General features: G+C 36.6%; 1 protein-coding gene across 1 annotated transcript in view; it reads left to right on the forward strand.

Annotated features, from left to right (window-relative positions):
- Positions 1-12,463, forward strand: part of ZSWIM6 (zinc finger SWIM-type containing 6) — a 237,920-nt gene extending 225,457 nt beyond the window's left edge. Inside the window, exons 10-14 of the mRNA XM_004458857.5 lie at positions 2,503-2,638; positions 5,435-5,592; positions 6,231-6,394; positions 8,066-8,147; positions 9,730-12,463. Coding sequence (XP_004458914.2) covers positions 2,503-2,638; positions 5,435-5,592; positions 6,231-6,394; positions 8,066-8,147; positions 9,730-10,592 — 1,403 coding nt within the window. The 3' untranslated portion in view covers positions 10,593-12,463. The remainder of the gene's footprint in view (positions 1-2,502; positions 2,639-5,434; positions 5,593-6,230; positions 6,395-8,065; positions 8,148-9,729) is intronic.
- Positions 12,464-13,298: the final 835 nt, after the last annotated feature.

The raw sequence follows: 13,298 nt of genomic DNA on the forward strand, positions 1-13,298 counted from the left end.
TGTTGAGAAAGTTTGCTTCTATTCCTAGTTTTCTAAGTGTTTTTATCAAGCAGGGTGCTAGATTTTGTCAAATGCCTTTTCAGTATCAGTTGAGATGATCATGTAGGGTTTTTTCCCTTCTGTTATTGTGGTGTATTGCATTAATTGATTTTCTTATGTTGAATCACCCCTACATGCCTTGGATAAATCCCACTTGATCATGACATATATAGTTCTTTTAATTTGTTATTAGTTTTCGGTTTGCTAGTACTTTGTTGAGGATTTTTGCATGTATATTCATAAGAGATACTGGGCTGTAATTTTCTTGTGATATCTTTATCTGGCTTTGATATGATGATGAACTTGTAGAATGAGTTAGGGCATAGTCCCTCCTCTTCAGTTTTGTTGAAGAATTTGAGTAGGATTGGTGTTAATTTGTCTTGTACTATTTGGTAAAATTCCCCACAAAGCCATCTGGTCCTTGACTTTTCTTTACTGGGAAGTTTTGATTACGGATTTCATCTCTTTATTATTCGTTAGTTGAGATCTTCTGTTTCTTCCAGGCAGTATAGGTATTGTGTGTGTTTCTAGGAATGTGTCCATTTTATGTAGGTTATCTAATTTGTTGGCATACAGTTGTTCATAGTATCCACTTATGGTCCTTTTTATTTCTGTAGGATAGGTATTAATGTCCCCCTTTTCATTTCTGATTTTAGTTATTTGTTACTTCTCATTTTGTCAGTGTAGCTAAAGGTTTTTTTATTTTATTGATCTTTTCAAAGAATCAACTTTTGGTTTTCTTGATTCCATTTTTTTATTCTGTTTCATTTATCTCTGTTCTGCAGTGATTCATAATGCACAAATAATTCTGTGATCTCAAGTTTATCACTGTGTGTGACAATGTTTTGCTTTTTGAGAGTTATCATAGTAATGTGTTAATTAGGCATTTGAAGTTCCTTTACCTGGATTTCCCTGAATAGTGCAAATAGGTAGCTTAATAGCTTAAAGGGTAACATTGAAAGGAAATGGAGGTGAAGTGAAGAATCTTAAAAAAATCTACTAATTGGCTGTAATTGGTCCTTAAATAAAAGAGTTAGCCACACATACACGATTTGGCCTCATTATGTGAACTGAAGGTGAAAAGTATACTGCTATATCAGCTTGTGAAGAATATCAGATTACTAAAACATTTTAAAATGTCTTAAAGAGAAGAAAAAGATGAATACATTTGATAAAATTAGAAATCTGTGATGAACTTTAGTTTGCTTAGGTGAAAAAATAAGTTCCTTGTGTGATTTTTAAGGAACTTAAATGATGAGTTCAAAAATACTAATAAATAAAATAATAAAAAATAACCTCCATTAAAATTATCCAGAATGTATCATGTTCTTACCCAGCAATTCAGTGCAGTTACTCCTCTCACCATTTCTTGTGAACTGCATTTTTTACATTCAAAACTCTTTGCTAGACTGAATTTTCTCATGGAAAATAAATATGCTAATGTCCTCTGAGCAGTTGTGTCATGGTTCATAATTCGAGAAATCATGAAACAGATGTTATAGAAAGGTGACATGGAAACTTATTAAGCACTTTACAGTAACTAAACCTCAAAGTACCTTAGTAAAAAGTGGTAACCACTATGGTTTCCTTACAAAATTTATTTTAAAAGACTGCGTAGCCTTTATCAAGGCCATATCAGAGAAGCACACAGGGGGGTCAGCTCTGCCACCATGCTTGTTGTAATTTACTAAGAAATTAATTTTGGCAGCTTAACTCTTAATTTTGCTTTTAATATTAGCCTTCTGGAACCCAGTGTGTAACAGATTTCCTGTTGTTTTAATTTTTTTTCTTTTTTTTTTTTTTTGGTGCCTATCAAATGGTAACTAGCTATTCTTTTTTTATTAATCACACTTTCTGGGAATTAATATATATTTCTGCTTATTAGAAGCACAAAGTTTCATCTTTGTATTGAATTGTGGTTCTAAATCCTCCCCCACCATTCACCCCTTTAAAGGCACCCCTTTAAAAAGGCTCTGCTTTAAAGGCAGAGCATTCTTTTCTGGAAACCTTGGCTGGTCTGTCCCCTAGAATTGATTAGTTCCAGGGGCAGGTACTGTATTAAGCTTCAGGTCTTCTGAGCATTTATAAATCTGGATGCTCAGATTTCACATATTCAGAGAGAATGTTTCTTAAGTTCAATTCAGTTTTATGCTTCAGAGGGTTCCTTTCTCTTAGAATCAATTGTAAAGTGAAAAAGCTCTTCCCTGTCATTCTGTGGTTCTCATTTTAGCTGTGAAACAGTTGTATGGTTTTCCTGAAATGATTTCATATTGGGTCCTTTACCCTGTGGAATCTCTTTTGACTTAAGAATTGTCTCCCTTTTTACTATGCCACTTAGATTAAATTCTTAACTAAATTCATTTGTGTATGTTACAACTTTATATGTAAATGTTTAAATATACTTTACAAGAGGTGTTAGTTTAATTTTTAGGAATGTAAAATGTGTATGCTCTCTTCCCACAGCCGGACCATATAGTGGTTTAGGCGAAATAATCCATCGGGAGAGTGTTCCAATGCACACATTTGCCAAGTATCTCTTCACCTCTCTCCTACCTCATGATGCTGAATTGGCATACAAAATTGCACTGAGAGCAATGCGGTACGTATTCACAGCCCAGTTGGGCAGAGGCGATCCAAATTCCCCGTTGGGACAAATGGCTTTTAACTAACATCTTGTTCATTCATGTTTCTTGTAGCAGCAGAAAAGCTAAAGAAACTATTTATGCTTCTCGGATTGTTGTGGTTTGTTTGTTGGCTTGTTTTGGTTTTAAAGAAAGGGAAGATTTTATATTCTTGCCTAATGTCCTATTTTTATGCCCATTTTGGCTTTTTCCTGTTTTCTTAAAGCTAGAATTTGAGAATAGAAAATCGTTTCAGGCCAATTTTTATCACAAGGCAGTAACACTAAGAACCTTTCTAAATAGTGAATTGGTGGGTTTTTGTGTTTTTTTTTTTAAGTTAGATTTCCACAGTGAAAAATAGTAAATATATTCAATTGAATATAATTGAGGGAGGCCTTCACACTCACTGCAATTTCCCATTCCATTAATAGTGCAAGGGAGGCCACTTGTGTCACTGAAAAACCTTTATCAGCCTGAGGATGCAAGAAGATTAGTGTACATATAGTGTGGGAAGAATCACTTCTAGGACTTCAGGATCTGCTTATCTCAGTTCTGGCTGCTACCATCTCCTCGTCAGTTCCTCCTCTTCTTTAATACCAATTATTATCTGTAACCTATTCAAGAAATCAAGAGCCACTTTTCTTAAAACATGTTTTTTTTTCTTTTCCTTTGTTTGAAAATTAATGAAACACCCCTATGTTTCTCATAGGAAGTACGTATTAGACTCCATTATAGTCACCTAAAGACAAGCATGTATAGACTTAAAAGCTTAAGTATGGTAAAGAACAGTTTGATCCCATAAGAAGCTTTTCATCCTGAGAGTTTATATCTGTAATCATTGTAGTGGGTTAAAAATCAAATCCTTGCCTGTAAATGACCAATACCCCCAAAAGATACTCTCTTCTTAAGGAGTCTCTATGAGGAGACATCTTTTTGATGTAGTGATAGAGTGTGGGGGTGGGGGGAGAAAGAGAAAGTGTGTGTGTGTGTGTGTGTGTGTGTGTAAACCTGTGTCAGTGTACTTTAAGGCTTTCAATTTTACATACTTTTCTTGAAATCTCATTAACATGTCAGAGGAACCTTATAAGTACCCACTTGTCTATTTTTAAAATACCGCAATTAATAAATTAATAGCTTACATAACAAAAGTCTTCCATGAGGTTACTTTATACTACTTTGTTTTAGAGAACAATTTAGAGCTTATAATTTTATAAACGGAAATAGAAATTGTCAATGAAGACATACTACTGTGCTCTATACTTATATCCAAAGAATTCTACTCTTTTTTAGAGGGAAGGATGTTATTGTTATGATGCCATCAGATGATTTTGTGACTACCCCTGGTAAAGTTTTAGGGTAAAATAGCATAAGGTTCCTCTGTGGTTCTGGCTTATTTAAAGGTATTTGTCACATGGAAAGGCTCACTTTTCTGATACTCAGAAACTCATATATATTCTCCCTTGGTTGCTGCCAAGGCAGTTTTTCCATTAGGGATGTGAACAGGGCACAGGAGAATTGTTTTTCTGCTTCTTCTTTCTAACCACCAATATTACCTCAGCCAAAGGCCTGTCATGTGACCTGCCAGAGCATTTCAAGGTAGTCAAAGGAACAGGAAGAAAAAGAGAGATGTGGTTTCCTTGCTTTTTAGTCCTTCTGAATGGGGAAGCTGAGGAAGGGCGTCTTCAGCACTCATATTCTCATCTTCCCAGGGTCGTTGACTAGTTTCCTTTAGAGCAACTCTGGCAAGATCTGCCTGTGAATAAAGGGACATTCTCTGTATTTTTAAGAAAACTTGATAGTAACTCTGCCAAAATTCTTACTTTACTACCTTCTTGTGATAAGTATTATACTAAAAGGTATAGATGATGAAAGGAAAAGAGTGAGGCATTTTGCTTGCCAGTGCAATAACTTCTCTTGGGTGGGGTTACACCCTGACCGTGCTAACTACTCTTGGTCCCCACACTTACGCCATAGTCCCTAATGCTGTTGTACTTGATTGAGGTTAGGGTTGAGTAAAGGTCAGATACTCTACTCATCTCTTTGGTACTTATATTTGGAGGAGATAACTATTCATGTGCTTTGTTTTCAAGTATTGTTCTTTATTTGTCTACATATTCTTACAGGCAGATTGGTTGAAATCAGAAAACATACTGAATTTATGCAAAACTGTCTAGGGACAGATAATTCAATCAGTTGAATTCATCTTTGCTGATATGAGCAATAGAACATATTCTAATTTCAAATTCCTGAGGTCATAAGGAACTAATTTTGCTGAAAGTATGAATGTAAGGAAGCATGGTCATTTTTGTTCTACTAGTCCCTTCTTACTTTGTGCTTTAATAAGTGAGCTTACTCATCCACTGATCCTTGACTATTGTAATCTCAGTCTTCTTAAATATTCACTTCACTTTCAGTTTCTGTTGATTTTTTTTTAATGAGTGATAGAATTTAAAAATTGATTTGAAAGTAGGGAAACATCAGGACTTCTGTTTCATAGCTCTTTGGTGTTACATATCTTAATTCCCCAAAGATTCACAATTTTCTGAATAATGCTAAAGAAAGAAAATCTCTCATATTTGGGCAGTGAACAATTAACTAAGTGACTTTAGCAACCAGAGAGCAGAGCATAGCTTCACTAGGTCTTTCTGCACCTGGAAGCTGAACAGTTTCTCCCAGAATCTACACACTGATCTGGCTTCTGCTAGCTGGTCCCTGGGGCCAGCCTACTGGACAAGTAATAACTAGGGGCCACTTGCCTTGTTTTCTCATTACAGGCTACTAGTATTGGAATCTACTGCTCCAACAGGAGACCTCACCCGCCCACACCACATTGCATCTGTTGTCCCAAACCGCTACCCTCGTTGGTTCACTCTAAGCCACATAGAATCCCAGCAGTGTGAGCTGGCATCCACCATGCTAACTGCAGCCAAAGGTACTGTTTGTCCTGAGGCCTCGAAATTATTTTGTTTTTGTTTTTTTTTTAAAGGGTAATGTTTGCTGTCAAATTCTTAGGAGTTTATTAAGGTCAGGTAGATTGTAAGGGATCCTTTTCTTTAGACACTAGTTTATGAGGCAAAACAGTGCTGCTCATTTGAGCCTGCCACTTTCCTCATTTAACTGCATTATTAACTTGCTGCCAGGAGAGTTCAGGTTAGTTATCATGCCAAGAAAGTGTAAATGGTGGTTGAGATACAGAAACGGCTTAAAAAGTCAGATTAAATTTTTTTTCTCCCTGAAATATGCACAAAAAATACTTAAGCAGGAACTAGGGGAGCTATCTGCTACCTCATTTTGGTCCTGGTTCATACGTGCATTTAGTCATTGAAGGTATGCCTCGGTATCTTTTTTGTAAAGCCGAGATCCATAAACATTGCAGTAACTATGGGACAATTAGTTGTAACATCTGTGCCATCTGTGAACATTTCAGGTAAATTAACTTGTGTTTATATTTTGTTTTGTTTCCTATTTTCCTCCCTTTGTGTGTGTGGATGTGTGGTTGTATGGGTTTGTTTTGTTTTGTGTTGTGTTGCTTTGGTTTGGTTTGGTTTGGTTTTCCCTTGTTCATTGCAGGCGATGTTCGGAGGCTGGAAACAGTATTAGAATCCATCCAGAAAAACATTCACTCCTCATCACACATCTTCAAGCTTGCCCAAGATGCATTTAAAATAGCAACTCTCATGGACAGTTTGCCAGACATCACTCTTTTGAAAGTGTCTCTGGAGCTGGGTCTGCAGGTACATGACTGGTGGTTTAGGGAAAGTTTTTAAGACCTTATCTTTGGGGCACCAGGGAATGCTAAATTAAAGGCACCGTCTTAGGATTTATGTTTGTTTGGATTTTGTTAGTGTAGATAAATACCTCTTCAGAGCACAAATCTGTTAGACTTCAGGATAGCATTGCATTTCAGAACTGTGGTCATTCCCATCTGAACTAGAGTGAAGTACAGGGACTGTACATTTAGAAAACCTATTTTTAAATATATATGTTTTTCTCAGTTATGGCCTTAACAATGACTGTGTCTCTTTTGAATGAATGGAGAACTATTGCTAGCAAGAGACTTAAATAAAACCAGCATGTATATTGAAGATTCAGTTGCTAGGGTTGAATTTTTAGAGGACATATGAATTTTTATTGATGTTTGCATTTTCACAATAGATGGGCAGTTCTAGCTCCTTTAATAATCCTGAAAAAATTAGGTACAGGAAGAATGATTGGGCCAGAGTCCAGTTTCAGCAAACCATCTTGGACACATTACCAAGGGTATTTTGAGGTAGTCATGATGATAGAGGTGAGCTTCCTTATAGTTTCTGAATAGATTATTGTATAAACCAGGAACTGAAAAGTTTCCCTTTCTACTTTTCTCATGGAATCTCTATTAAATATATTTGCTTTTTTTTCCCATAGAAAGTGGTGAAAAGAAATTATCTCCTAATATTTAAAGTATAGGGAATAGAATGCCCTGATTTGATGATTTTTTTAGTTATGAAGTCTCCCTTACTGCAATTAATAAATTTTAAGAATTGAATCACAGTAAGAATGCTCTTACTGTCACAAAATATAGTACTGTATAAGCAAAAGTACTGGAGAGTGCATTTATGCTGTACAATGACATATTTTAGAAGTTTCTTTTAAAAATAAATTCTCACTATGTAACTTATTTTTGTTATTGCCTTATGTTAAAAGATATGATACAGAAAGAATCATTAACATCACTTTCTGATTATTTGGAATTCTGGTGGCAGATGACTGTTTATTGTCTGCTGCATTCTTTCTAGGATCCAGCAGGGAACCGTCCAGGGCCTTTCCAAGCCCTTAGAAGTGTTATGTCCATAGATGTTCTGAATTTTAAAGAGTAGGGGAACAGCAAAAAGTGAATACTTTATATCAGGGCCTCTTATTAGAGACTGAAAATCAAAATCTGATCATCAATGATGTGAAAGATGATTTCTTTCCATAAACTTGTGGTTATCTTCGTATTGCACCAGAAAACAGCAGCCACAGATTGAAGGAACAACTGAAATGATTATTTAAAAAATACTTCTTTGTCTGCTGAAGGCTCCTAGTCACAATTCATGAGGAGACTCAGAAATCTAGAACCATGACGTGTTAAAGCAGGGCCATGATGAGGCCATGGACTGTAGTTTAATGATTCAGTCCAGCCCTCTGATTTTGCAGACTTGAAATGATATTGAATGAATTGCCCGAGTTGCCACATCTGGTTAGTGGGCCCACCAAGACTAGGCTCAGGCAAGACCAGCTAGAGGAGTCACAGACAAATCCAAATTCATATACAGAACTTTGCTTCTAAATAAAGCTCTTCATCTCCTCAGTAGTAGGGAGAATGCCTAAGTCAGTGCCTTAACTTAGGACAGTGTCCCAAAACATTTTGTTGTCTGTCTTTATAGGTTATGCGAATGACACTGTCGACCTTAAATTGGCGACGGCGGGAGATGGTGAGGTGGCTGGTAACATGTGCTACTGAAGTCGGTAGGTAAACTCCAGTGAACCTTTCCCAGATACCTCTTGGTATGATTTAACTCATCATGTACCAATAGAAAAATATCTTCACTCTTCACTCTTCATCTAAGCCTCTTGCTCTTCTAGCAATCTACTTGGGCTCCCTTTCCCCCACCTTTAGTTATACATATTTGCATTCATCACGTTCCAAACTATTACATTTTTGGGGCTCCAATCTCTTGTTTAAAATGGAATAAATCAATGAGTAAACACTCTTATTATTCACTTGTTCTGTCATTCTTAAAGTGCTTTTATTACACTTTCGTGATAATCAAATTTATAGTTTTATATAAAAAGGTCCCAGAATGAAATTGTGGTAGGTTGGAAATCACCTTTGAAACTATAACTTGAGATTGTGGGTCAGTGGTTCAGTCTACTTTAATGAAAATTATATAAAATTATCTAGTTGTCCTGAGTTTTTTCATCATCATCTAAGGGTATTCATAATGGTATCCAGCATAGAAGAGATTTCTGCTGTATATGGTTTAGGAGAACTTACATGTGTGTGAGAAGTTGTAGCTGGCCAAAGATTTCACGATTTCCCCTAAGCTACAGCTTGTGAGGCCCTTTGGCCAACTATTTCCCCTCAATCAGTACTAAAGAAAACTGTACATCCCCAAAAAGGTGGCCATTTAAAATAAGTGTTGGAACGTGATCTTTATTCCTTTTTGCAATTTAAAAGGATACAAACCTCTTGCCAAGAAGACACTGCCATCTCAGTGCTTAGGTTTTGACACAAAGTGCAGATTCTATGGAAACAACTTTTCTTATGTTCCCTTTATTAAGGTACAATGGTTTGTTATTTTGGTAGAAGGGAAATTGGACTCAATATAAAAATTATGTTTCGATTATTGAAGTCACATATTAGTGAAGCACTACAAAGATAAAAGCAGATCAAGAACTGCCACACTCCTGCACCAAGGTACATATCTAATTTCTCTCAAGAGATTCATCTCCTTCCCTTTAAATCATTCACTTTTAGGATTTTCTTACAGCTAAGGCATAGTGGGTCTGTGTACTTCAAATGGTATTTTAAGGACCTTCTCAACCATTCCCAACATCAGAATCATCTGTAGGTCTGCTTCTATGGACTTTTTTTTTTGCTTTTCTGTATGTCTAATAATTTTGTACTTTAAATTTATACAGAAATACATACACCACATTAAAAACTTCCTATTTGATGAGGGTGATAGCTTTTCTGACTCAGATTTTGTAGTGGGTAACTGACAGGAGGCCCTAGTGAACTAGAACTCATTAGCAAAAATCCATTGTCTAAAATGGCAAGCAGTACAGTGCTAATACCAGTTACCAAGAGGATTCATTCTTTATTACAGGAAGTTCATGTTCCTTTCAGGCATTTCACTGAATAACAATCTATAATAACCTTAATTCAAAAAGGTTGCTCCCAGGCATATTACCTCACAGGATTTTCTGGCCTCGCTCACGTCCTGTTACAGTTAACAGTGGAAGAATTGATTATAAAAGTGGAAATAAGACAAGATCTCTGGGCAGTCTCCTTTTCAGTAATAGGGCATGTTTGTTTTCCTTGCAGGTGTTTATGCCCTAGATAGCATCATGCAGAGCTGGTTTACACTCTTTACTCCCACAGAGGCTACAAGTATTGTAGCAACCACCGTCATGTCCAACAGTACCATCGTCCGCCTCCACCTGGACTGCCATCAGCAGGAGAAGTTGGCCAGTAGTGCCCGGACACTCGCACTGCAGTGTGCCATGAAGGACCCTCAGAACTGTGCCCTGTCTGCGCTGACCCTGTGTGAAAAGGATCACATAGCTTTTGAGACGGCGTACCAAATTGTTCTCGATGCTGCTACGACCGGCATGAGCTACACACAGCTCTTTACGATTGCACGGTACATGGAGCACCGCGGGTACCCCATGAGGGCCTACAAGCTGGCCACCCTGGCCATGACCCATCTCAACCTGAGCTACAATCAGGACACACACCCTGCCATTAATGATGTTTTGTGGGCCTGTGCGCTCAGCCACTCCCTCGGTAAAAATGAGCTTGCAGCTATAATACCTCTGGTGGTCAAGAGTGTCAAGTGTGCAACGGTACTGTCAGACATTTTGCGCAGGTGCACTCTGACCACTCCTGGCATGGTGGGACTTCATGGAAGGAGGAACTCTGGTAAGCTCATGTCACTGGACAAAGCCCCCTTGAGGCAGCTCTTGGATGCCACGATCGGGGCCTACATCAACACGACACACTCACGACTCACACACATCAGTCCTCGACACTATAGTGAGTTTATCGAGTTCCTCAGCAAGGCCCGAGAGACCTTCTTAATGGCGCATGATGGACACATTCAGTTTACACAGTTTATTGACAACCTGAAACAAATCTACAAAGGCAAAAAGAAACTGATGATGTTGGTTCGGGAGAGGTTTGGTTGATAGAACTCGTATGAATGGGGGTGGGGGGATTGGGGATGGGAGGGACAATTTGTTTTTACTTGAGCCTGCCTTTGTACCCTTTTTAACTTAAAAGAACAGAGCCACACCGGTATTATATATGTATAGTTATATTGCGTTTGCAGACTAAATTGTCATGTTGTGAAAGTTTGTGTGTTTTTAATTTTTTCCCTTTTTCTTTTTTTCCTTTTTTTTTTTTTTTTTCTTTTTTAAAAAATTTTATTTGGTTTTGTATGAGAGAGAGGTTAAAAAGGTTTGGTTTACACTGAGTATATGTTGTCAAGTGGCAAAAGTCCACATAGCTCTCCTGTTTTCTGTATACGTTCACAGCCTCAAAAAAAAAAAAAATAATTGAAATGGCTTTAAAAACCAAACAAAACACCTCCATCCTGTGATAAGTACCTCGAATGGATTCAGCTTTACTCCTTTGTAACTCATCTTTACATTTTCAGCGTATTTAAACAAACCAACAAAATGAAATACTAATAGTTAAAAGGCTGACCCACGTGGCTTTGCAGTGCTGTTCGTCCAGAAGCATGGCACACGATGCTTGTGCATGTGGAAACTTAGCGACTGTCAACATACATTCTCAGGGATTTATCAAAAAAAAAAATTAAAAAAAAGAATGAGAGCATTTATTGTACTGTATATATATTATAGTATATGTCTGAATATTGAAAATATAACATTAACTAATTTATAAAAAAATATTCTATGTAATGCAAAATACTTGAAGCTGCAGTAGCTTGGTTTTAAACAAAAACAAAAAAAACTGAGAGAAAACCTATCAGAAGGACTAAAAGTGCGCCTTGCTTCAGGGTTGGCTCAGGTGGTGAACTTCATGCTGGGCATCTATGCAGAGCCACCTTTTGGATTGCATGGCTGGACTGAGATCTATTGGGAGAAATATATGTGTGTATATATGTATGCAACTGATGTATACATATATATATATATATATGCATACGCACAGACAAACACCACCACCACAACAACCACTACACCACACATGCTTACAACAGGCACTAGGAAAAAAGGACAACAAAATATACAGCCAGAGCAGCAAGCCTTAGCATTAAGAATAAACAATATGCCGGAATTGGGGTTCGTGCCTCCTAGCCTAGGAAACTTAAAAGAAATAATCCTTTTGACACAAAACACAAAATGTTTTCCAAAACAATTGACATGATACATTACGCCTTTGCAGTGAGCTAATAATAAGCTAACCTTTGTGCACAAATAACATTATATATATTATATATCTATTCTGCATAGGTATTTTGACTTTGTGCAGGACAGAAAGTTGTGTAGGTATGACTGTTCTACTTTTCAGTTTTCTTTCTTTTTTTAAAAAAAAAAAATTTTATTTTCTCTAGAATTACTCAAACAAAAGCAGCCTTCTATCTTGCCTTGTCTTAATGCTTTAAAATAACCAAACTGGAGATCTAACTACCAAACTGTTCATTATATTATTAAAAACCAACCTTGGTTACAGTATAGTGTCTTTACTTTAGCTGATGGTTCTGTAACCTTGTGCTTTTTAAAGCAGTTTTTATGTTTTGAGGTGCAAAAGTTGTCCAGTGTCTCTTGTTCCCTTCATTAGAGAACATGCTAGAGGTATGTTTGTAGGTATTTTTGTTTAGAAGAACTATTTCATGCGCTCCATTTTATTTATGATAATAGGTTAAAAAGAAAAAAAAAGGTTGTACTTCATCACCCATGTAAACATGCTCATGAAGTTGAAAGTAAGATTTGATACACTGATATCAATTTATTTATGTAACTAAATCACTGTTTTATAAACTTGTTAATGATCAACAATTTTTGTTTTGATTAAAATTAGTTTTTTGAAAGTTGATTCTGCCTCCTTTATGATATATCTCTCATTACTCTTGAGTTTGCTGGTTACAGACCTGGGCGTTAACTATATCACTAAGTGTTTAATAATACAGTCATTCATACAGTAAATATTTATGTACTCTTGCCCTGGCACTGTGCTAGGCCCTGGAGATATAATGGTGAGGAAAACCAGATGCTGGAGCTTCATGTCTCCTTAGTGGAAGAGACAGACATAAATCAGATAACCACACAGATAAAATACGAGGCCAAATAGCCAATTTTTATTTGTTCTGTACACTTGGTTGTTCTTCCCTAACTAATAAACTATAATTTAGGATGCTCAGTACTTGATATATTTAATAAATGCTAAGTTTGTAAGAGGTGTTTGTGTGTGTGGTTTAAAAGGAAATTGCATTAAAAGGGGTAAATGCTACATTATAAGCATCTGTCCCACCCCATTTCCTTCAAAGATCTATATGCAAAATGAGGCAAGTAAGTTTTTTAAAGCTACAATATTCAGAATACTTACTCCCTTGAAATAATTCAAAAGTTCCTCTTTGACATCCATCCAGTCTTAACAGTAAATTCCAAATGTCAAGAGATTAAGTCAATAGGTAGAAGTTAAGTAAATGAGTCCACGGTGGCATTTTAAAAACTCATTAATGCCAAATAGAAATAAAAATCAAAAGTGTAAAAAGGTACAGTCCTTCTATTTTGCAAGTTTATTCTTAGTTTTAAGAAAGTAGACACTCCCTAAGGGCAAATATAAATTCTTGTGGGTTCACGAAACCACTGGGACATTTCATAATGAAGTAGTGGACTATTGTGGGGGAGGAAAAAAAGCCCAGG

The sequence above is a fragment of the Dasypus novemcinctus genome, chromosome 2, assembly GCF_030445035.2.
Source record: "Dasypus novemcinctus isolate mDasNov1 chromosome 2, mDasNov1.1.hap2, whole genome shotgun sequence".
In the NCBI taxonomy this organism is placed as follows: Eukaryota; Metazoa; Chordata; class Mammalia; order Cingulata; family Dasypodidae; genus Dasypus; species Dasypus novemcinctus.